This window comes from Pimephales promelas, chromosome 8 (genome assembly GCF_988280905.1).
Source record: "Pimephales promelas chromosome 8, fPimPro1.hap1.1, whole genome shotgun sequence".
Taxonomy (NCBI): domain Eukaryota; kingdom Metazoa; phylum Chordata; class Actinopteri; order Cypriniformes; family Leuciscidae; genus Pimephales; species Pimephales promelas.
In genome coordinates, this window is record NC_142776.1 from 14,815,933 (window position 1) to 14,843,059 (window position 27,127).

A 27,127-nucleotide genomic window follows, 5' to 3' on the forward strand; every position below is an offset into this window, starting at 1 on the left:
ATGTATTCGTATTGAACCGTTTCGGTTCGAGGCTTCCGGTTCGGTACGCATACAAACCGAACGATTGCTTGGATCATTTTTCCTGCCGACAAAATTCGTGCTGACGCGGCCAACACAACGTTGCACAACATCAAATGGCAAGCGTAATGAACGAAACTGCGCTCCTCGTTATGTGCTTCACGGATCGTTTATCAGTTCGGACCAGCAACATCTGTGCAGCGCGAGCCGATCTCGATCAAGCAATACTGTTACTTCACAGCGCTAAGAGATCCGGTAAAGAAAACATTTGAATTCGCCACTGAGGTAATAACATCGCTGCGAGATCTAGTCAGTGAGAAGCATTCACATTTCTCCGTTAATAACCGTAGATCTCTATTAGATCAAACAGCGCTGTCATGGAAACCAGGAGAAACATTGTGCCGTGAATAAAGTACTTTACGTCCACAGACCAGCAACATTCACCATGGATTTAATATAGTAACACAAACTGGAACCAGTTTGGCTGGAATGATGAAATGCTTTGTACTTCACACATCTTTTTCCAGCATTTCAAAATTCACATATTATATAAATAAATATATATTTAAAAGTTATTTTTAATGTGATGACCAAAACATTATTTGTTCATCCTTCAAAGATGACCCCCATTTATAAACCTGAAAGTTTCAAGATCTAGGAACTCACACTTATTTAAAAATATTTTTTCTTTAAACAAATAGGAAATTTCTCTGGCATTTCTTTCTTTTTGCTGTATCGAAAACGTACCGAACCGTGACTTTAAAACCGAGGTACGTACCGAACCGTGATTTTTGTGTACCGTTACACCCCTAATATATATATATATGAAGAGTTCAGATGCAAAAGCCTCTAAGTGCCATTTGAAATTTTCTTCTAGAATGATCATTTTTATCAAGCTTGTATATTTAAGTTCAGTGATTTCACTTAAATGGCAATGATAATTACCTATTAATTGTTATTTAAGTGAAATTACTGAACTTAAATATACAAGTTTGATGAAAATCATCATTAAAGAAGAAAATTTCAAATGGCATTTAGAGGCTTTTGCATCTGAACTCTTCATATGCTTTATGACGTTATTTTCGATTTGATCAAGAACGTAAACATGCCAACGCTGTTTGAGTATGACATTAGTAGCCAGTCAGTTGCTATTGTTGCCAGTCAGATGTTATTGTGTAAAACAAACGTGCAAAAAGTTAAAAAATGTAGCAAATTATCATTCAGAAACGTTTATTAAGTGCCGTGTGTGGTGAGGTTCTGTTTGACTGTCTTCATCGCGGGTTTCTCTGTCTGATTCTGGGTCATACTGATACTGCAGTTCGACACATATTTACATTCTGGACCGGAGCTCACGTTCCGCCCGTAAAGGTAATGGGCGTTAAACCTTCTGGACAACGTGAGCGACAGTTTAGCCAATCACAACACACCGGGCCAAACCAACCAATCTGAGCCCACTACGTGTTTCTGAGGGAGTGTTTTCATAGAATCAGGAAGTCAACCGCTCGTTCAGGGGACAGAGGAGAGCGCGGCTGACAATAAAGCTGAAGTTTATTAAAAAAGACTTTTAAAAAAAAGAAAAACCACAAATACATGTTATATTGCACCCCATAAACACAATCATGCAAAGAAAAAAAGCAGTCAACCCCCCCTTTAACCAATTGATCCATATATAAGGCACTCCGGATTATAAGGCGCACTGTCGTTTTTTGAGAAAATAGAAGGCTTTTAAGTGCGCCTTATGGTGCGGAAAATACGGTAAGTCATTTATTCTTAAGAGCTTTGTTCGAATCGCATTATTGAATAGTGTCTGTAAACTAGACAAAGACTGTTTAAATAGTAAATACGCGCACAGACAGACGCGCGAGCACTGGGCGTTCATTCACTTTCGCTCCTACATTAGTAAGACTATATAGACTACTGAGATTTGTTCTATACTGATCTGTAAAACTAAAAAGTGCAAAGCCTATTGTTACAGACGAAATAGATTATAAAGTTTACTATAATATAGACATCAAATAAGCTTTAATTAGACAGTTTCTGCACATATGTTAAATATATAGTATGTTTTGTCAAAAATAAACTAATCAACTGTTATCCAATGCAAGCTAATGGCATGCACATATCAAAATAATGAATCCTTATCTTTGAAATATGTATTATAAAATGTAAAAGGCCTACTTTAAAAATAATATTAATTCTGATTTGTTACAATTAATTTTGTTGTCATAACAATATAGTATACCATATACTATGTTGTTATGACAACAAAATTAATGACAGACACAAATGGCTGCGTTCACTTTAAGAACTAGTGCACAAATCCATTACCGTTTCATTTTACTGTCTGTCACACGCGTTTTATGCTTATTCTCTGTCTAACCGACAGACATAACCGACTGTCTTTACGAGGTTACTCACCAAGACCAGAGTTGACATCTTTTTGTGTGTTTTTAACTGTTAAAGCAATATAATCCACGAAAAGGAACTTCTGTTACTGGCGAGCAGTTTGTGAGGCGGATTTAGGCTTTACTGTGTGTGCACGCAGTGAAAAACATCTCTGAGAGTGCGCAAGCATGGGATTGTTTAACATTGGTTGAATGTTTAAACTGGTAAAACTTAAAAAGACGTGAAAATGATAAAGGTTAGTTACGATGCAATGCAGGCCCGATTGTGCAAGTGAATATTCCTCATGTCCAAAAAAAAAAAAAAGATTAATCGAAAAACCGTTTCTTTTGCCCAGCACTACTCAATAGCGTATTTGATTGCAACCAATTTATTTTCACTGACTGCGAGACAGGCCTATTTAAACTTTTGATTCATAAAATGTTCTGCTATAAAAGTTTGCTATATTCTTTTTAAAATGTAGGCTACTTTTACATAATTACGTTTTGCTTTTACTAAATGTCCCTTTGCGCCGCCTGGTGGTCATTTAGCGAACGACTTTGAAATACGGCTGGTTTATTTTTGTCGCGGCGGTAAGTGTCATTCTGGTTGTCCACCTACTGTACCTTCAGGTGTCCCAGGGCTCGAAATTAACTTTTTTTAACTTCAAAAAGTTAGGAGCACCAGCAAAAATTAAGGAGCACCCACCAAAAATTAAGGAGCATCCACCAAAAATTAAGGAGCACCACAACTACAAATTATATATAAACAGATTTCTTTCAATTAAAAACAACACCTATCAACACCAACAATCACTGGGGCTTTACACATCCTGTGGCCAGGATTTGAAATTTGGTCTCCAGGCTCTCTGTCCCTCCTCCATCCATCTCTTCACTGAGGCATCGAACGCCTCCAAAGGAGGACCCTCAACGCTGATTTGGATTAGATCTTCTACTGTGTTAGGATGTAATGAAGATCTAATGTCTGATTTTCATTCCTAAATTACAACTTTTTTGTCTATTAAACATGTCTATAATAAATCACAGTGGAACATTATGGTGCTCCTGCTGACCCAGAGAGTATATACAACTACGCAGTATTGTTATTTCTGTGTTACAAATATTCTTATCACAGAAGAACTTGAATCGGAACTAGAATTAAAGATTATGGTTTGGATATAAACACTGACGTCTACAGAAGCGATCAAAATAGAGACCTTTTGAAAGTAACATGGAGCTTCAAATAACAATTGTATCGATCACATTGTTACTCCACTAGGTTGCGACAAGTGACTTAAATGTATTTATTATTGAATCATTCGTTCAAGAGATTTGTTAAAAAAAACTTGCTAACTTTTTGTAGAGAAATGAAAACAGGTCGCACCACAACCATTATTTGCACTCGCACTAATGCTCCCAAATATATTTTTAGGTCGCACAGGTTAAAATTCAGGAGCATATGCGACCAAAATGGTCGCAATTTCGAGCCTTGTGTCCATTCTGTAACTGAGGAAAAGATGATTGCGTTTACTCGCATGCCGCGCTGCTGCTTGAAATAAGGACCCTGATAGGCCTACAGCAATCGGTCACGCCACATCAAAGAGCACCAAAACGCCATTTATTGTTTGAATTTCGTGATCAAATAGACAGAATTTGAAAGATTACACCTTGCTTATCATCGAAAGTAACAAAACACAGAGCTTGTTATTTGGTGTTAATGGTGATTAGGCTACAAAACTGAATTCGTTGTGTACTGTACACATAAGACCTGAGGTCCATTGAGCCGGGCTGGGCGGGACCGGGGTAACAGGGGGCGGGGCATGTTCGGCACGCAATGAGAGTATCGGGATTCGAATCTTGAGGTCTGTATCGTGGTTTTTCAGTTCTGTTCGAATATCGATACACCCCTAATAGCAAGCTATTTGTCACCAAGACTGTACTTTAAAAGAAAATCCGTTTTGTCATTTTTTTACATTGTGTCTACCCCTTGGAGTCTGTCTACACTGGACAAAGCAAAGGTGCAAATGATGTGTCCTCTGTGTAGCCGCTGCTTCAGAAGAACGGGCATCCGTTTACTATCAGTGAATCATCGTGTCACGCTGCGCCGCGTCCAATAGACCAGTCATTCCCAAAGTCGGGGTCCCGACCCACACGTGGGTCGCGGGAGATTTTGTCTGGGTCGCCAAGTCGAGCACTATTTTTCAGTGTGTTGTAGGCTACTCTCTAGATATGGGCTATTCAATTGGCGGCCCGCGGGCCAAGTGCAGCCCGCCAATCATCTCCATACTGCCGAGGGCACCCCAACCTCCCTCTCCTCCTATTTTCTGGTGGTGCCGCGCGGCTAAATTTGGTTAGATATGCACGTGGACGCAGTGGCGCGTGCAGCTGGATGACTATACGCACGCACTGTGTGTGTACCATGAGCACTCCGACTGACCTGAGAGAAAAGTTTACAGTCCGAATATTTCAGCAGTTTTTATGTGTGTCCCGTATTTCTGTCGACTGAACCAGCGATAATAATCATTCGTTGGTTTGATTATTTCCTTTCCATGAATTGGCCATTGGCCAAACGCGCGTGCATAACGGTCTGAAACGATTCGGATTTGTTCACCTGAAGCGGTTTCTCGGTAAGTAACAACAAATAGAACAAAATAGCGCTGGTTTCAGTCGTTTCACTAGTTTACTTTGAACTAGGCAGCACGGCCCAGTGGATAACGGAACGCAAAGCTTAAAGGAGTTGCGTTTACTCCCGGTCCCGGACACTATTATTAAACAACGTTGCGCGACATCCTTTAAGAAGCGTCGGACACGTACTCCTCTCTCTTACAAACCACACATCACTCAATGATTTTAACTAGTATTAAATCGGATGAAACAGTCTTAACATTCCCAACACTACTGATGAGAAAAATAGAAGAAACATGAATACAGTTAGAAGACTAAATGCCCTAATCACCCCCCTTACAAACATTTACCATGTAATAGCCTGAATGTAATAATTTACCATGGTTTGGGCATAAATGTGGAATATTTATATTGAATGCTATGTTATAGTCATTTATATTGCCTTAGATTTATTAGGGGGGTAGAGGAATATGTATTTAATCGTGTGTGTAGTTTTTTTTTTTTTTTTTGTGCCTGTTTAGGCATTTTTATGCAGTGGTAGTGAGCCATGCATGGTTACAAAGTCTCAGTGTCAGAATATTTTAATTTAAGCCTATAATAATTATTATAGTAAATTATGTACACTGTAACTATGAGAATATGAAAACAATGAGATGCCCTGTCAACTTTTCCTTTCTCATTTCACCTCTGCATATTGTCAACAACAGGTTAAACAAAAAAAGTGCTTTGTCAAATATCTGTATCTCTTTTAAATAGTTAACTGTAAGCTTAAAAAATGACCTTAAAAAATGGTCATACATATTTTGTTAATGCATAAATTCTCTTCGTGATATATGAACTATATGGGCCTAATGTTTTTTGGGTCACAAGGATTTATCGACTTTAAAATGTGGGTCGCCAGAAAAAAAGTTTGGGAAACACTGCAATAGACTACATTATCACGAATTATGAATTATGCATGTAGCCAGCATTAGTCAAGAAGGAAGATTATAGACGCGTCATATATCTGCAGGTAAGAAAACGTCATGGGCAAAATGTGTTAACATTACAAACATGTTAGTTTACATTATCGAAACTGCCAAGGCAGCCAAGAAGATAATGGGATATTTGCTTCTAACGAGCTGTCGCGCCGCTTGATTCAGGTGTAGAGGTTGTTATGCCCGGGATGGTGATCATAATTTGCGTGTAATCCTGAATTTATCCTGATGGAAATATAAAAAAGCCTTAAACTCCAACAACCTTTTGAAAACAGGGTGTTAACCACACAAACAGCTCAATTTGAATGAAGCGCCCATAGTTTACAGCTCCATTTCAAGGGTGCATATCTTCAAAATGAATCAGATTCAGTTTACGTCCCCAAGAGTAAAGCCTAATTGGTTGTAGCGAGAACATGCTATGACTGGTCAGCTCAATGTGTCCATTATCTGATTGGCTTGAGGAAAGGGTGGGTGGAGTGCACTTATTTGTTTCAAAATCCACAAATGCGTGAGGGGATTTACAAATGCACAGGAACCGATTCACAAATGCGTGAGGGGATTTACAAATGCACAAAAAGCGGTACACAAATAAATGCCAGGCAGAGTTGTGTTTGTGGCATAAAAAAACATTTGTAAATATATATTTTTATTTGCAAATCTCATTTTATTTGTGAGTTTTATTTTTTTTTTTTTTGTGAAACTCTTTACATTTATTTCTGGATCTTTATTTATTTGTGACTTTGATATACTTTTGTGAATCTCTTTAAATTTAAGGGGCATGCTCCCCCGTAAGAAAATTGTAAATATTCCATATTTTAAAGCATCAATCTGATGCATTTTGAGATGCATTTTTTTTTAACTGTGGAGAGCTGGAGAAACTTAACTTCAGCCATGAGTCAAAAATATTATGGCCTCCGTAGCGTTAGCTAATAATTTTCCGCCGGAGCTTTAGTAATGCCAAGTTCACACTACAGGATTTTAAGCCCGATTTATGCCGACAGGACAGGGTGTTATCGTGTGCAAATCGCGGGGGATTAGCGGACGATGAACGCTTGCCAATCTGTTAGTATGAAAGAGCCAACAACGCAGCGAAAACGCTCGCAGATGCCTCACAGACTCGTCGCCGAGCCCAGAAAAATATCTAGCCTGCTAGATATCCAGAGCCATCACGCGACTCAAACTCAGTGATGTCATGGGTACAGCCAATCATAGCAACGCATGGGTTGAGGACACCAGGTAAATCTTCTCTTTTTTTTTTTTTCCCTCAGAGAAGATCGTAGCGCAAACAGTGTGCAGCACTAGTTTCTGTCTGACGTCCATATTCACGTGTTGTGTTCTCTTCTTCGCTGGGTATAATTGGCGCAATATTTATTTATTTACTGCGTGTTTTATCGTGACAAAACGTGGTTTGTAGACAAGATAAAATCGTTGAGTGACAGAGTTGTCGTCAACTCGTTATTTATTTGATTTTCAGGATTTAGACCGTAGCATAGTAATGAAACAGCTCTCATTGAGTCACAAATGATTTGCTCTTATCATCCAATCGTGGTTGTATCTCTATGTAGTGCGTTGTCAACTCGTGTAGTGAGTTACCTCCTGTTGTGGATCAATCACGTTGTGTTGTGTGGTGTGAACAGCTAAAAACTTGAACACTCCTGATTTCACTGAGAGCAAGTGATGTAGTGTGAACCGCACAGTTCAGCCCGACGTTTTAAAATCATGTAGTGTGAACTAGGCTTTAGCTGGCTAACATTGCGTTCTCTCCTGCTGTGTTTAACGATATATATGCGCGCACACACACACACACACACACACACACACACACACACACACACACACACACACACACACACACACACACACACACACACACAGTGGGGGCAAAAATGATTTAGTCAGCCACTGATTGTGCAAGTTCTCCTACTTAGAACGATGAGAAGTCTCTAATTTTCATCGTAAGTACACTTTAACTATGAGAGACAAAATGAAAAAAATAAAAATTAAATCCAGGAAATCACATTGTAAGAATGTATTTGTAAATTATGGTAGAAAATAAGTATTTGGTCAATAACAAAAGATCAACTCAATACTTTAACATAACCTTGAATGACAAAGGTCAAACATTTCCTGTAAGTCTTCACCAGATTTGCACACACTGTAGCTGGTATTTTGGCCCACTCCTCCATGTAGATCTCCTCTAGAGCAATGATGTTTTGGGGCTGTCGCTGGGCAACACGGACTTTCAACACCCTCCACAAATTTTTTATGGGGTTGAGGTCTGGAGACTGGCTAGGCCACTCCAGGACCTTGAAATGCTTTTTACGGAGCCACTCCTTCGTAGCCCGGGCGTTGTGTTTGGGATCATTGTCATGCTGGAAGATCCAGTCAAGTTTCATCTTCAAGGCTCTCACTGATGGAAGGAGGATTTGGCTTAAAAACTCACGATACATGGCCCCGTTCATTCTTCCCTCAACACAGATCAGTTTTCCTGTCCCCTTTGCAGAAAAAACAGCCCCAAAGCATGATGTTTCCACCCCCATGCTTCACAGTAGGTTTGGTGTTCTTGGAATGCAACTCTGCATTCTTCTTCCTCCAAACACGACGAGTTGAGTTTTTACCAAAAAGTCCTATTTTGGTTTCATCTGACCACATGATATTCTCTCAATCCTCTTCTGGATCATCCATATGCTTTCTGGCAAACTTCAGACAGGCCTGGACATGTACTGGCTTAAGCAGGGGGACATGCCTGGCACTGCAGGATTTGAGTCCCCATGTAGTGTGTTACTTATGGTAGCCTTTGTTACTTTGGTCCTAGCTCTCTGCAGGTCATTCATTAGGTCTCTCCGTCTAGTTCTGGGATTTTTGCTCAACGTTCTCATGATCATTTTGACCCCACGGGATGAGATCTTGCGTGGACCCCCAGATCGAGGGAGATTATCAGTGGTCTTGTATGTCTTCCATTTTTTTACAACTGCTCCCAACAGTTGATTTTTTCACACCAAGCTGCTTGCCTATTGTAGATTCACTCTTCCCACCCTGGTGCAGGTCTACAATTTTCTTCCTGGTGTCCTTCGACAGCTCTTTGGTCTTGGCCATGGTTGAGTTTGGAGTGTGAATGTTTGAGGCTGTGGACAGGTGTCTTTTATACAGATACCGGGTTCAAACAGGTGCCAATACAGGTAACGAGTGGAGGACAGAATAGCTTCTTAAAGAAGTTACAGGTCTGTGAGAGCCAGAAATCTTGCTGTTTGTGGGTGACCAAATACTTATTTTCCACCATAATTTACAAATAAATTCCTACAATGTGATTTCCTGGATTTTTTTCTCATTTTGTCTCTCATAGTTGAAGTGTACCTATGATGAAAATTACAGACCTCTCTCATTATTCTAAGTAGGAGAACTTGCACAATCAGTGGCTGACTAAATACTTTTTGGCCCCACCGTATATTTGACTATTCTAGTAGGCTCCTTAGAAGGTATCTTTGGACTACATGATTAATAAGGAGCTATTACTGAAATAAATAGTGTAATTGTGTCTTGTGTAGGCTGGTATTTCCTTCAAGTTACGTTACATTTTCTGTAAACATAAGCATTTAGAAGAGTTAAGTCTAAAGAGTAAAAAAAAAACTTTATGGAGTATGCTAGGCTGACTAATCATAACCTTCTAAATTAAATAGAACATTTCTTAATAAAGATTCCATTTTTCTTATTTCTTTGCTGTTACTTATTTCTTTTCTAACATGGAGCAACTGTAACCCAATTATTAAAGTATTTCTGATTCTGACTTGACAAATTAATATACAGTTCAAATAAATTAATGAATGTTTTGTTTTCTTGTTAATAAAAGGTACAAAGACAGGTATTTCTCTGACGCAGTCAAGCCCCAGATACGTGGGCTGCTTTCTGATGTCTGGCCACTGGACTGGAACAGCAGGAGAGAGAGGAGAGTTTAGCTGCAAGCGGGTCTGGAGCCGGACCCCCAGAGAAAGTACCACGAACTGGCTCCTTGCATGCAATGTATACTGAGTTGTTGGGTGGAGATCAGGAATGTGGTGGCAGTGACAACAGCTCAGTATCATTTCAAATCAATCTCTACCTGTCAGAGCCAGTTATAACACAAAGTAGACAGCCACTTGTTTATTGGCAGAACAATAAAAGCTGCTTTCCGGCTCTCGCACAAGCAGGACGAAACTACCTCTGTTCACCGTGCACAAGTGTTCATACCGAGTGGCTTTTTAGCAGAGCAGGGAATATTATAGATGAAAAAAGGAATAAGTTGTCAGCCAAAAATGATGATGAGATGCTTATATTTATAAAGAAAAATCTGCCATTAATGCTTAAGTTAGTTAGTTTTGGAAGAGATCACAGTCTAATAACCTCTTTCCCTCTTCTCTTTTCTCTACCTCACTCTCCCTCTCTCTACCTCTCTAAATGCCCAAATCTGACTGAGCAAGGAGTTATACATAGATACAGATATGGAAGTTCTTAGTTATTTGTATTTTTTGTTGCTGTGCACTTTGTTACCAGTGGTCCTTTAAGTTTATTAGAAAAACTGATGGCTGACTGACTCAAAAATATTTTGGCTATAGTCTTTTTTGTTGCAGTTTTTAGTTAAGTAGTCTAAAGCTAAATTTAAAGGCTCAGATGTTCTGTATTTTATCTTTTTTATTTTATATTCTACAGGAAAGTTATATTTGTCAAGCCCTAACTGTTCCTAATAACCAAGCACAGGCTGTCAATATGCTGGTTGCATCATGTTGCTTGCAAAAAAATACACAGTTGTGAATTCATGATGTGTTGTCTTCTCTTAATTGTAATACTTAATGTACATTGTTGTTAAATATACTGTAATAAATAATGCTACATGATAAATAGAAGGCTACAAATACACCCTGTTAGGGTGATCGGTATCGGGTGATTCAGCTTCCAGTAATCGGCCCCACAAATCCTTTCGGCCATACTGAAAAAAGATATAGTGAATAGTTTGCAATCTCTGACCTGATAATTTCTTCCTCTGCCAAAACATCTTCTATAGGCTGTTGTGGGGAAGCGAGCAATGAGTCCAGGAACCTGACAGCCCCACAACAAAACAGCACCACAGCCTCAGAGTCGGCAGCTGACAACACTCTAAGAACATCCGCAGAAACCTAAAAAAGGCACAAAAAAATAATGATGTCCCATACTCAGAATTTGTACTCTGCATTTCAACAATCCAATGCACACACACACACAGTGAATACACCCAGCCATTTTTTTCTGCAGGGCTTGGGGAGCGATTGGGGGTTAGGTGCCTTGAATCACACAATGAATCTTTTTATAATGCATCTGATTGGCCATTGCGTTCAAGAAATAAACTGTGATTGGCTTGCACAATGCTGTAAAAAACATTTTATAATTAGAAACTCTGCCTGTAAATAGTTTTTATTTTGTTTTAGTTCTTGTTGCTTTTGTGCAAAAGATTTATAATTATTTGTTTTTAGATATATTTAGATTTATATAGATATTTCCATTTTAAGGGAGCACCACAAAGCATTTTAATCTCTCACAACCCACACACATACATGCTGCTTATATTACTGTAGCAGAGTTTGAGCTGAATACAGCTGAATTAAACCTATCAGGAGGCAGGTTTAACTTCATATTTACACTGCGTTTCAAAGACACATGTATTACTTGAGTACATATAGTAGTCGTCAGAATTATTGGCACCCTTGGCAAATAACAAGTCACAAAAACCTATCCATTCATTGAAGTAAAACAACTGAAACGAGGGGGAAATCTCACTATGAAATGTTTCTTTAATTCACATTGGCCAACAAATAATTCTACTCTTTTGTTCAATACTTTTTGCAACCTCCTTTTGTCATGATAACAGCTCTTCTAACAGAGTATTCTTCAATAATGATTATAATGTTTGGAGATCAGAGATCACTCCCCCAGATCCTTCACATTCCTGGGTCCATGTTGATACACTTTCCTCTTCAGTTGTCAATAGGGTTCAGTTCAGAGGACTGGGATGGTTATGGCAGAACCTTAATTCTGTGCTCAGTTACCCTTTTTATTGTTGTTGATTATGTTTGTTTTGGATCATTGCTCTGATGGAAGAATCACACAAGTCCCAATATAAGATTTGTAGCAGATTTAGTCAGGTTTTGATTTTTTATCCATTGCTACTTGATTCCATGATGCCATGTGTCTGAACAAGAAGTCCAGGCCCACAAGAATAACCCTCGGGTCTAAGGTGTTTTTAGGGTCCTTGAGATGTTTTGACATGCCCTGAGATTTGTGCTTTTTTCAGTTGCTTATTAACATAGTGGCTAGGGGTGCAAAAACTTGAAAACAAATAAGGTGCTTTAAACCAGCAGCATTCCCTTTACACTGTAGCCATACAATATTTATTGTAAATATCAACTTAAATCAAATACTAAAACAAAGCTATTTCCCAGCTAACACACGACGTAACAGTTACGTAATATATTCGTACTTTTTGGTCACTTCATGACTTACCAATTGACAACGTAACTACAACGTCGTATGCTCGTAATTTCATTACCATCATATTACCAACTCACAAAGTCATCAGTACGTCCTCCTAAGGTTATAAGATAACCAACGTCGCAGATACGTGCTCTAATTGTAATTACTTGGTAATTTTATGACTTACTGGCAACGAAACTGCAATTGAAATTTGAAAATTGCTTACATTAGCAAAATGGTATAAAAAAAGCATAATTGTCAAGTGAATGAGAACTACAATGAGTTTTAAATTCATTATTTAAAATTAAAGATTGTAAGACTGGAAAAATGGACCTGGTTGATGTAATTAGTGACCAGTGTTTTCTGAAGAATATACGGGCTAATATGGTCATACTTCCTGGTTCTGGTAAGAACTCGAGCTGCAACGTTTTGAACTAGCTGTAGTTTGTTTATTAAACGTGCAGGGCACCCACCCAGTAGACCATTACAATAATCTAGCCTTGAGGTCATGAACGCATTAACGAATTGTTCCGCATTTTTTAATGAGAGCATATGGCGTAATTTAGATATATTTTTAAGATGGAATTGCAGTTTTACAGATACTAGACACATGACTTTCAAATGAAAGATTGGTATTGTAAGACTGGAAAACTGGAACTGGTTGATGTAATTAGTGACCAGTGTCTTCTGAAGACAAGAGGACCTTGCTTGAACAAGAATATGTGTTTTTAATGTGAATGTGATCATCTTTAAGGACTGTTTAGAATCATTTCAAAAGTCTCAGGGTGACTGGTAATAATGTCTCATTTCCAAAGAAGTAAAAGAAAAGGTAATAAGGTTTTTAAGAATATAGAAATATCTTGCACACAAAAGGGTATGTCTTTGAGTTATTCACCTTCTACCTTTTGTCTGAATGCAAACTCTCCTTCCCACAGTAAGCATGGTGGGGGATTCAGTCCATTGTAGTTTGGTGATTAAATCAGGTAAATTTGGTGATTGGATCAGGTCTAGCTCTATTTAAGGAAAATGCACAAGAGTTCAGGGCTGCTATTCTGTATCAGATCAGCCCATGATGCTGTGTCTTTGAGACTCAGCTCATGTAGTTAATATGTTGGGTAAAGTATCTTTGTCCTAAAACAATTGATGGTTTGCTCTGATTATCTTGTGGAACTGTAATAATACATTTACCTGACATAATACATTGTTATATTTGGCTATTCTAACAGACTTTGACTTTATTTTCATTAGAGTTATAAGAAAGTCAAAGGTATAGCGGAGGATTTTCTTTTTCCGGGTGGGTAGTCTATACTATTGGTCCACCTAAGTGTCAATCATTCTGGTGATATGTTTACGTAAGGCCGTCGTAGGCTACGTGCTCATCCCTATGTAGTTTTCACTTTCAGGTGTATTATGTCAGAGTTACGGTTTCAGCCATTCCTTTGAAAATGGGTGAGGGTCGAAAGAGAAAAAATGTTTACGAAGTGTATGATAAGAAGAGAAAGGCCTCAGAATATAGAAACAAGACCAGAGTGATTTTGGGTGAATCACACGCTGGCGTGCGCTAAAAGCACAGGTTGGGCTTCTCATTGATGCCGCAGTCGCGAAGATTCTACCAGACAGGTAAAGTTTGTCACGCTATTTGGAGAAATCCATTTAAAATCACTAGTAAAAGTTAATGCAAGCTACAATGCTAGCCCTGGCACGAGTCATGCACCGCATAGACACGGTAAACATCTCAATTTGTCTAAAGTAGCCTTTTGACCAAAATGGTAAATGGTATCACGCTGAAATATTCTAAAACCTTTTGTGTTTATTATTACACAAATGCAACAAGCTACTTCTCCATATGCAACTATGTATAAAAATAACGTATTAACAATGAGAGATATTAGGTTAAGGACCAACGTAATAGCACTGATTATATGTTGCTATGTAACGTAATTGCGATTTGCAAAATAGTTTCCTCAGAACGTATTTCGTGTGATACAGGGTTGCACATATCATGTCTTGAGTCCTCGGTCACTCAATCGATCAGTATAATAAGTAAATAAAACACGGAAGGGCATTTGAGATGTTGTCTTTTTTATGAATATTTTTGAGTTAGTTTAGAATTTGCAACATAATTGTGCAAGGCGTAATAGACGTTCCCTCTCGGGAGCAAGAGTGTTGTGTTTGTGCATGTGCATTTTTTTTTTAAAAATGGAGAGGGCGGGTCTTCTCTAAAATTCGGAAAGATCCTCCGCTATACCTTCAAGCATTAACGTATTAAATGATGCACAGATATCATTGATAAACACTTTTTCATTTTGTGGAGTCAGATGAAACGAGTTAATACATAAGATTAAATGTGTCGCATTTAATTAAAAAAACACTTTGCTTGGAAAAGACGGAACGCACTTGAAACCTTCACCACAAATCGAACCCCGCTATTTGGATCGATTTTGTGGCCCCTTTTTTACAAGATATTTAAATTGTTAAATGTTATAATTCTAGATGTTTATTTAAATGCTGCGTGTCTTTTGACGTTTTTGGGCGTACGTGCGCGTAAACATTGAGTCGCAAAAGCTATCTGATTGAAAGGAGCGCACGAGCAGATGGAAACCATGGAAACGAGGAAACCTCATCAACTGACAAACAGCAAGACTAGCGTCTCTCACTGTTTTCTCTGTTTTCAGGTGAGTTTAGTTACCAAAATCACTCAAATAATACATATAAACGTTCCGGACACCTTTCTTACGTGTAATTGATACACTTCTGTTGAATATTTACTTTATAGAAATGGTTTTGTGTCTTCGGAAAAAGTCTGTTAGCATCTCCGTTTTCAGAAGAGCTAATTTAACGTTAAGTTAAGTTTACGTTACAATTGAGCTCTTGTTCTACATAAGTTTGGGTTTAACCACATTTTTGTGTTAACAGTTTTTGATAGTTTTGTTTTGCTGGTAATTTGTCAGTGGGTGGGAAGTAAGCTAATTTATTTAACCTGAAATAATTCATTGTAACGTACTGTTAATGACGTCACTTACAAAGATTGATAATAAGTGATTTCAGGAGGAAGAGAAAAAAACCCTCCACAACAAAGGGGGAATTATTGTTTATCATGATAATAATTTGCATTTATTGCACAATATATTACCTTAGGATTTTTTATATTCTTTATCTTTTCTGCATTTCATCTCTGCTCTAGCTTGCTTCCTTGTAATAAACCATTTGTCCTATTGTAAATTCTATGTAACATTGTTGGCTCTGTGACACATTGCATGTTATTTTCTAGAAGATCATCTGATTGCCTGCTGCACCCCGTCCAAGACAATCTCCACGGCTATGAACTCGACCAGAGTATGTGAGCGGACTGGAGTGGGAGCGGCATGATTTTGAATGGAGTGCGGAGCGGATTTTTTAAAAGTCAGAGCGTTGTGGTTTTCACTTGCTCCGAGCGCGCTCCACTACCGCTCTATCACGAGGACAATTCATGCCAACGGCTCATTATAGAACTGCATTTTTAGTAAGGATTCACGTGTTAAACACATTACCCTAGCATGATACAGATGGATCAATCAAATCAGAAAAAAACTTATTAGAGACCAATATAGCATTGATTCAATGCGTGACTCACTGATTTTATTTCCCCGTGGTTTCCTTGTGCTATGGGATGCTGACCAGCGCTGCTGCTGATGCGCACTTATGGGAAAATATCCGTGAAGAGAACGTTAATATGATGATGCGACAAATATTTTGCTTCCCTTCGACACGATAAGCTTTTCACGACTTCAAACACAGACGCAGAATTGCACGCGCTCTGCCGATCATTCACTGTCTGTGTGAAGCCTGTAGGCTACACATCACCATGATAAACAGTCTTGTTATCATTATGAACTTGTTTAACATTCAATACACATGCATTAAGTTCAAAACAAGAAGGGTATAGCCTTATAAAAAAAAAATGTGAATATCGCGGTTGCTGCGGTTACGTGCAATCCTCTGCGGTTGACTTGTCAGAAGCGCAGTACTACAAAATTGAGGTTACCGCGACAGCCTTAATTGTCAATGCAGTCAGTCAAGCTGGACTGGGCGCTCAAATTGGATGTTTTGCACACACAATTAATTTAGCATCACAGAATGCAACAGGTCCCAACCAGGTGTCCAGAGTGCTAGGTAGAGTCAGAAGGGTTGTGTCTTTTTTTCACCGTAGCCCAACAGCAGCATATATATAGAGGGAATGCGCGTGACGTCACCGTCGGCCGGAGTGCCTGCAGTTCCTCACAGCGAGTGGCAGAAAGACTGAGCGGCTGTATATGCTTTCAGCGTGAATGCCGCGAAAAACAAACACATATAAAGTCGGAAAGAGCTTTGCGATTGACTGTACAACTAGATCTGACAAAAAAAAGGAGGTATATTTTTACAGACTGCTATAGAAGGAGCAAATGGATCACTGCAAATGACAGAAACAACTGAACTCCAGTCAGCGAAAGGTGGATTTGCAGTTATCATTTTGTGTCAATATGCTGAATTTAGGTGAAAAACCATACCCATATATTTTGTATTGTTATATATATATTAGGGGTGGAGCCGAATCCGAATACGGTATTCGGAAAGGTACAAATAATGTGTTTTTTACGAATACTTATTCCGAACAAATACTTAAAAAAATATTTGTATTCGGGAACAAGAAATACTTTATTTTAAAAAAGCTGCGTTCCTCACGAGACCGAGTTAAGTGAGTGACGTTCAGGAAGAGGTGACTGACACAGGCTGCTCCACACAGCAACAGAGAGGGAAAAAAAGAAAAAAAACACTTAACTGCATCACTATTTTTGTTTAATAGATGTTTGTACCTTAACTATGTTCCGGTGGCAGTTTATAACTTTCGGGAAGCGGAGTTTGATCGGGAGTATATTCCATGATTATTGACGTCTGCAGACGGGTGCTCTCATGTTCGCTCTGTTTACGTAGCTCTGTTAGCTCGGTAACGGTAATTATTTGTTTCATGGCTTGATTGAATTCCAATGTAGAATGCGGTCTGTTATTATAACAGGCCGTTGATTATAAGTATAACACACCGTTGCTATGAAAAACAGAGCGTTGCCATGGATTCTAAACGTAGAGACAGAACGGACTATTTTTCTTTTTTTAGCGGGAGCGATACAATCGCTTTTTAAATCAATAAACTCCTTTTTATATCCATATTTTGAGTCAAATTATTGATTTATTTGGTAGGTAGCCATGTAATAAGCGGGGTAATGTAGAGCGAGGCGTAGTTATAGCGAAAACCCTTCAGGCTTCGCGTCGGGCTCATAATCAACCTCCTCACTATAAATTATCCATATAACTTATTCTGTCTGCACAGCATCCTCCACCGTGGTGTTGGGGTTCATAATGTTCACAATTGTATTTTATTAGTTGTTGGTTTAACCATGGTTCATGAGGTAATGGCTGACTGTTATTTTCTTTTCAATGACTTTTCTTGTTACATGTTCATTGCTGGATTTATAGAAAAAAATCAACCAATATTGCATATCCATAATTATTATAATGGATATAATTAAAGAATGCATACACTATAAAGTATTTTTAAAGATTTTTATGTCTATTTTGAATTTTACTCGAATACAAATACAAATACTTTTCCTCCCTGAACAAATACAAATAGCGGCTGCTTTGCACACCCCTAATATATATATATATATATATATGGACGATATGATATATATAGGCTATTAGGGATGCACCGAAATGAAAATTCTTGGCCGAAACCGAAAACCGAAAAAGAGGAAACCAAGGCCGAAAAACGAAAACCGAAACACCGAAAGAAATTATGCCAATTATCAGTATCATTGCATTTATGGCTATGACTGTGTACAAACCAAGGTTATTATAGTTTTGCATTTTTCATTAGTTTTTATTTTTATTTCGTTTTGAATTTTTGTTTTCAAATTCAGTTTAGTTTTAATTAGTTTTAAAAGTGGGTTTGCTAGTTTAGTTTAGTTTCTATTTTTTGAAAATGCTTAGTTTTAGTTTAGTTTTTATTAGTTTTAGTGTTAGTTTTAGTCTTTTTTGTAGTTTGGGTTATTTGTCAGGGGCAAGGTTGAAAAAGGTCAGAAAAAGAATTGTGTAATAATAACTCAACAAAAACATCATACAATTTTAGAAATATCTATTCAACATTAAAACCAGTACATAAAATGAAGCCTACAATGTGAAAATCCTTTACCGTAACAATCTACATATCTTCTATAAAAAAATCCCACAGCTTTACAATTTCCACACCTTATACTAAATTTACCCTATACAACACTAATCTGGACTGAAGCAGCAAACAGTCAGTGTAAGAGTAAAATAATGACATAACATTATTTAATATTTGAATCACAGCTTATAGAGTTTTGACACCGACAACCAAGCAGCAAGGCCGCAACCAGGGTCTGAAAACTAGTGAGGTAATAATGGTTAATAATTACCTCACAATAATTAGTAATATAATAATGGTTAGGCTATTGGACCCACATTTCCCCATGGACATGAAGGGATTTTTTAAAGGAATTTACCATATATATATATATATATATATATATATATATATATATACATAACTATTTATAACTATTAAATGGCACTTTCTGGAGAGTTTTGTGCAAAGAAACAGAATAAAAGTAGGTCTAAATAGATTGCTAGTTGAATAGATTGCTAGTTGAGAAACACTACTTTAATTATTGCATTTATGATGACTATGTGAAACGTTAACAAAGCATGAGCCGTCTTCCAGCTGGCCAGTAAGGTTATTTTAGCAAATTTAATTCTGTAACATACAGATCTGTATTATGCTATTGTTTTTACAGATAATCACAATGATCATTGCGTTTGGTGTGGTAGCTTTATGCAATTGCAGTTTGTCTAAAAGCTTTTTTTATTAACGCAGACAGTAAAATGTTGCAAGATATTGCTACGAAAAACAAGCAAAACAAAACAAATAATATAATAACAATTCGAAATTACTTCAAAGCTTGTGTTTTGGAAATAAGATTAATATATCACTAACACTAACATGCAACTTTCCACTATAATAACTTCCTAAAGTGTCACATTAAATCCGAAAAACAGGTCCAGAAGATTACCGCACCCTTCGATTAGGTGGATCTGGCAACACAGAGGCTACACTAGCGCCCTCATTCACAATGCGTTCTCAAGCCCCCTTCACTGCGCTAGCTTCTCGCTGCAACATGAATTGCAAACACACAGGTGGTCTAAACATGGCTAATTAATCATTCACATAATCATTCAATCATGCCATTCCATTTTTGAATGTAAAAAAAATGGCCGAGGTCCGGACTGGTTAGCTACGGCCATGCCCAGCAGCATTTTACCTCAAAATTGCAACTAAGTCAGTAACTTTCTAACGAAGGCTCAATCGCTTCTCGGGTTGACATTAACACACTTACAGAATTGTATTAAGAATTTAACATATTTTTACACCACCTTTTAATGTGTGATTGTGTAAAGATGTTCATCATGAGATACCAACCTTTCGCGAACTTGCTTTTAACATTGATCCGAACCCTCGTTTTCATAGAGACGCGGTGTGCATTGCACGGAGGGGAGGGGCTGTGTGTGTGCGTGCATTTGAGAGAGAGACGGAGGGAGAGAGCGTTACAGGGAAATGAAATGCAACGAATACACTGCGTGTTTTAAATAGTGTTAGAGACGAAAACTAAGGGCATTTGCTCTATAATTTTATTTTATTTTAGTTAGTTTTGCAAACACACATTACAGTTTTAGTTAGTTATAGTTTTTTTGTAATGGCTCGTTTTTATTTTTATTTCAGTTAACGACAATGTTTTTTCCCATCTAGGTTTCGTTTTTTCGTTAGTTTTCGTTAACGATTATAACCTTGGTACAAACGTTACTAAAATCAAGGCATTGCAATTGCATAAATTAATATAAAATTTTCAAAGAATAAATCAATTACAAATTATGCAAATATTTATTTAGCACAATGCACAGTATAAAATAAAATTCAAAGTAAAATGTTTTTGACCCCACTCATGTGTACATTAAATAATAATCTAATGGCCTGCAGAAAGGTTTTAAAATTAAATGTTCTCTCATAAAAACAAAGCCGAGTGCGAACTTCTTCTCATCACACCAGCACCCTTTGCACGTCTAAATTAGTTTCTTACATTTTAAAAATTTAGCATACAATAGCATAAAAAGCCTTTTTAAATGAACAAAGGTCCATGATTAATACAAATGTACATGAAACTTAACGAAACATGTTTAGTGAATGTAGAAAATATTTAAGAGAGCATTAATTTAGTTCTATACATACATGTTCCCATATATATTTTTTTGTAATGTCACACAAGTAATAATCTCAGAGTTTACTGGGTTTTACATGATTATTCTTCTTCTCACCGATTCCTAATGGTTAGAGGACAGTTACTTGAGTCGTCCCCTGTCGTTTCAAGGAATAGTACGACGGAGAGCGGGTCCAGTATAAACGCCTCGACCGTTTGGAGCGGTGTGCGCGCTGTCTGAGGAGACTCGCGCATACTTTCGCCTACCTCCGCAGCGCGAGTCTCCACAGTTTATACTTCACCCGCTCGCATCCGGAGTCGTTGTCATGGCGGCGCGCATTGTTTAGAGCAGATATAGGTGGATAAACAAGGCTTCCGTCTCCTCGCAGGTTCAGATTCACTGAAATACGTCCGCACCGCAAACATGTTGCTTCAGACAAGCACGTGCAGGTCGCGGTTTCTGTTTGCGTCATCACAACATTTCGCCCGTATTGTTTCGGTGATAAAAGTCTTTCGGCCGAAAACCGAAAATGCACTTTTGGGCCATTTTCGGCCGAAAATTTTCGGTGGCCGAATATTCGGTGCATCCCTATAGGCTATATATAACACTGATACAAGTGATCACCCGGATTTAGACCTACCTATATTATATTTATATAAAGCGTTCACAGGCAAATTTGCTTTATGTTTAGGTCTATATTGCTTTTATTTTCCCGGTGTCGAAATCAGGCAAACAAATGTCAGGCAACACGATTCATGGCTGCATGTCAATATCAATGGATCACTGGATCTTTAGTGAGTTGTAAGGAACACTATATTGAGTCCAACATTTAGTTTAAATTGATCAAATAGTTCGTTTTACTCGCATTTTCGCAGTGTTCCCCTATTAAATCCAGTCACGCAGCAGATCTTTTGCCACTCAGTCAGGCTGAGGGGGGTTGTTCCAGCGGGAAAGTGACGTCAATGCATTGCCTCTATTGGAGAGCAAACAGGAAATGCTTAATATTCCAAAACACACCCTTATTCATGATGTCACCACCCGCTGGAACTCCAGTTATGATATGCTAGAGAGGTACCTTGAACTGCAAGCAGCGGTGTACTCTGCACTGACAGAAAAGGCCCTCAAGAAGAACAAAGAAATAAGCACGTTGTCTGACCAGGATGTGAAAACGGCAGAGGAGGTACTTGAGGTTCTTAAACCACTAAAAACCATCACAACACTGATGAGCACTGAATCCACACCTTCACCATCAATGATCCTCCCCCTAAAAACCACAGTCCTCAACTCTATGGCACCCAATGAGGAAGACAGTCCAACTGTAAGAGAAATCAAGGCTGTCATCACAGAAAACCTGAAGAACAGATACTCTGCTTGTCATTACTTCCTCCACAAATGCACAGTTCTTGATCCAAGGTTCAAGGCCCTTCCTCATGTGGATGATGCCTGTCGTGACAGAATCTACAACGACCTCATCACAGAAATTGTAACCATGGAAGAACAGGTATTGTGTTAATTTGCTAGTGTGTAAAATATCTTCATTGACATTGTATAATCCGAAATACTTTGCTGCTACAGTGCCAGTAGTAGTAATTTATTAAAGTTAGTTTTGTCATTTTATTTTGCAGAGGCCACAGAAGTTAGTTCATCTCCAGTGACAGGACACTCAGAGGCATCATCTCCTCCTGTCAAGAAGTCTGCCATGGCTGAACTGTTCAGTGAACTCTTCAAGACTCAGGTGGGAAACAAGCCTACTTTGCAGCTAGTGAAGGAAGAGGTTACCTTATACAAGTCTGTGGATTGCATTTCACTGGATTCCAACCCACTTGAATGGTGGAGGACCAATGAACCCACATATCCTCATATTGCCAAGTTAGCAAAGCAGTACCTTGCTGTACCTGCTACCTCAGTCCTTAGCAGCTGGAGAAATTGTAACTGCCAGCAGATCTTCCCTTTCTGCAGACAATGTGGACAAGTTAATTTATTTGACAAAAAACATGAAAGTTTATATATATATATATATATATATATATAAGCGCAGATTAATGCACAGGCTTACATAGGCTGCAGCCTAGGGGCCCCACGTGTTCAGAGGGCCTCGGATTGGCCAGACATTTTTTTTTTCTTAAGCGCGAACCAGGCACAGTATGGCGCTAGAGATGCGCGGATGGGGTATTAATTCATCCGCAACCGCATCACAAAACTCATAATCCATCTGCCAACCATCCGCACCAACGTTTTTGACCAATTTTCAAAACCGCACCTGCCCGCCATCCGCTGATTGGCCGATACAAGGCGCTGCTGATGACAGCCGCGAGACAAGAAAGCTCTCAGAATATCAGCAGTGAACTCCGTCTCCGATCGGCACGCAGGGACAAAAATAAACAAATTAAACCACTCCGGCAAACCTGACTGTGGCAAGGAGGGTGTGATTTTTCTAAGTCTGTAGCGGGAGAGAAGCCTAATACCGTCCATGTTTTTTTTTCTTCTTTTGAGATGTCATTACTTCATAGTTTTTTTTTTCTTGTTTTTGTTCCCCCATTCCTCTGTAATGCTTGTTTATAATGCTATTTGGAATGTGTTATACACCTTAATAAAAATTTCAGACTTTCCCATTGTTCTTTGTGTTATATATATATATATATATATATACTGTATATACACACACTATATATATATATATATATATATATATATATATATATATCAATTTTATTTTAATGAATATATTAAAATTGGGGGAGGGAGGTTTGGTATATATTTGAGCAATATCTGCATCACTATGCTATAAGGCCTAGGGTGGGCTATGTTTAAAAGTAACCAATAAAGTCCCTTTACTTGGTTTTCAATGTGTCCTGTCCTCCAATAGTGGTCTGGGTGTTGGGAGAGGCTTTAAAAGAACAACCAATCCGGTTTGGTTGGAAGGCAAAAACGTGTGAATGTTTCCTGCAAAAAGGTGTGAATTTTTCTTGCAAAAAACTTTAATGGGATTGCTTGCCATGGCAACAAATGGCTCTAGCATGGAAGTATACGTCCACAACATGCATCCGATTTGGTATCATTCTCGATCAAGCAACACTGTTACCACACCGCGCTAAGAGATCCGGTAAAGAAAACATTTGAATTCGCCACTGAGGTAATAACATCGCTGCGAGATCTAGTGAGATGCATTCACATTTCTCCGTTATTAACCGTAGATTAGGGGTGCACGATATATCGAATCAATATCGTTATCGCGATATCACGTTGCTCGATATCCATATCGAAAGTGTCGCGATATTTATGCAATATTTTGTTTATGATGCGTCTGGTCCGACATGCACCGTTGCATTTCCCCCCGACTCATTTCCTGATTCTCCTTTTCCATAAACAATATTAAATCAAGAGAGGTTTAACTTTTCATGCTACAGATTTCCCACAGTGGTCAGAAAGAACAGGAGAGACACTTTGTTTTTCTCAATATAAAGTCGCTACTCGCTCCAAAGCTAACCGCCGTCACTCTCTCACTTCTCCCTTGCTCTCCTGCCACACAGTCCCACACACACACACACACACACTTGCCCCGGCTCGACGCGCACACCAGCGCACAAGTAGCCTTTAAACATCAGGCCACGGTCCACCTGGCAACTTCATGCGTTTTCACTGATCGGATAGCTATCTGATTTATCAAAATACGATCTTCAATTCCCGCGCTATATGCAGATTTAATGGAGTGCACGTCACCGTCACGTCAACAGTTATGAGCTGCGTTTTATGATCATCAGGTAAAATAAGATCAGTTCGTTTATTTACTTTTAATGAAGATAACTGTGAAAAGCGTCTGCGACTTACTTTCACTTTGATTTGCGATAGTTTGCGCATTGGCTTGATGAAAAGGAAATGTTCAACAGCTGCTCATCTGCGGTGATGCGTGTTGCAGTCGCGCTCGTCGTCATATCTGGCTATAACATGACAAGCCTGTAACGTTCTCATTTTTAGCGTTTTTGGAAGGAGTACATTTTACATATGTGGTTTATTCAGTAACGAGATGCATTTACATTTGTCCAATTTCAACTGAAATGCGGCCCAGACCGCCTCCTGAAGTGGTTTGAGCGATTAGATTCAAATACGTCACGAATGCGTTTCACAGGGCATTTACACCTGGTCTTTTCACGATCAGATAGCTATTCGGTCAAAGAAAACGCATATAGTGGGGTTTATTTTGCATAGTGTGTTCTGTAGACTTGCTATTTATTTATTATCTTTTACAGTGTAGTGTACACAACTAACATGTCCTGTTCTGTTCACATATTATTTAGGCCTATTTATTAATGCTGTACCAGTCCAATATGACTGTCAGTTGAAATAAATCTTATGTTGTAAGAAAACTTGTTTTATTTATTAATCTTTTTGATGCGTTTTCCAATAACTTTTGTATTTTTTCATCCGTTTAAAAATATCGAAATTAATATCGATATCGCAATATTCATTATCGATATCGCAATATCACATTTTTGTCAATATCGTGCACCCCTACCGTAGATCTCTATTAGATCAAACAGCGCTGTCATGGAAACCAGGAGAAACATTGTGCCGTGAATGAACTGGTACTTTACGTCCACAGACCAGCAACATTCACCATGGATTTAATATAGTAACACTAACTGTAACCAGTTTGGCTGGAATGGTGAAATGCTTTCAAGTACTTCACACATCTTTTTCCAGCACTTCAAAATTCAAATATTATATAAATAAATATATATTTAAATGTTATTTTTAATGTGATAACCAAAACATTATTTGTTCATTCTTCAAAGATGACCCCTATTTATAAACCTGAAAGTTTCAAGATCTAGGAAAACTCACACTTATTTAAAAATATTTTTTCTTTAAACAAATAGGAAATTTCTCTGGCATTTCTTTCTTTTTGCTGTATCGAAAACCTACCGAACCGTGACTTTAAAACCGAGGTACGTACCGAACCGTGATTTGTGTACCGTTACACCCCTATAGTCAAAATAAACAGTATACAGCGAATAAAACAGTAATGAAAAGGCTATATAAAATATAGTCTATATAGAATAAAATGACAACCCTGTCTATTTTTGTTAAATTTCAGTTTTATTGATCTGTAAGACAAGATACTATAAAAGGTATAATAAGTTATACAAGACAAGAAATTTCTTTCTTTCTGCTGTTTCAAAAACGTACCGAACCGTGACTTTAAAACCGAGGTACGTACCGAACCGTGACTTTTGTGTACCGTTACACCCCTACAGGATACAATGTTAAAATAGCCTAAATATGAAGTTATGAAACTTCACTTTCCCCTCAGCCAAAACAAATTGCCAGGGAACAAATGATCAATTAATGAGACCAAAGATCGCCCGTTAGATATACACAAGATGAATTATCTCTCATGTTTATATAATTTAACCACTAGACTAGAGACATCAGAAGAACCAGGGGCAAACGTCAGAAGCACCAGCTGAGGTAATGCTGTTTCAGGCGGGGTGAGCGCTGAGACCCCGGTGAACGCATGGATCACAGCTCCAAACCCGTCAAATCAAATTTTTAACTCTCTGGGCTTCTTCGTCTGAAAAAGGTAGAAAACATTTACGTTTTTAATTATTTAATTTTTTTGCTTTATCGGATGGGGGTGATTTTTGTTGTATTACCTATATGAACAAAAAAAAAAAAAGAGATGATTCTGATTTGTTCAAGGGCTGTAAAAAAAAAAAAGTCACACTTAGCTTCCTCCCAGTCAAAAACGGACGACATAGGAAATGAATAGAAAATACTAAAAAACAGGAAAACTCAGAGAAACTTTTGATGGTACAAGCTACAGATCAGCAACTCTGCATAAAAAAAAAAGTGTACAGCAATGAAGGGGTGACACTCTAAAACATCAAGAGTGCAAATAAGACGTTATCAAAAAGAGGATCGATGAGCTGAAGATCGAGAGACCGTTGCGTCTCACAGGTGACAGTCATTAACACCCATGCCACCGGCCTAGCGCCATTCTCTTACGTCGGTCGTGTCCTGCTCGCTACAAATGCGGTTTCTGTATTCTCAATAAAAGGCTAATTATTATAATTTTTTTAAACTCAATATATATCATAAAAAATATCTAGTATTGAATCGAATCGTATTGTGGGAAATTCTGAAAAATCGAAAATAATCGAATCGTTGGCTTAAAGTGGTCATATAATGCCATTTTTGTAAAAGTTAATATGAATGTTTAGGGTCTAAATGAAAACTTTGTAATATACTTTTATTAAAAATTCTCAGTATTTTAAGAAAACACCATTTTACCTGGTCAAAATCAGCTCTTGTTATCAGCAAGCTGTTTGAGTGTCATATGCCTTTAAATAATAAACCCCG

General features: G+C 38.1%; 1 protein-coding gene across 1 annotated transcript in view; it reads right to left on the reverse strand.

Annotated features, from left to right (window-relative positions):
* nol11 (nucleolar protein 11) overlaps positions 1 to 27,127 on the reverse strand; it is a 93,226-nt gene that overhangs the window by 57,356 nt on the left and 8,743 nt on the right. The window contains exon 4 of the mRNA XM_039693820.2: positions 11,000 to 11,148. Within this exon, the coding sequence (XP_039549754.1) occupies positions 11,000 to 11,148 (149 nt within the window). The remainder of the gene's footprint in view (positions 1 to 10,999; positions 11,149 to 27,127) is intronic.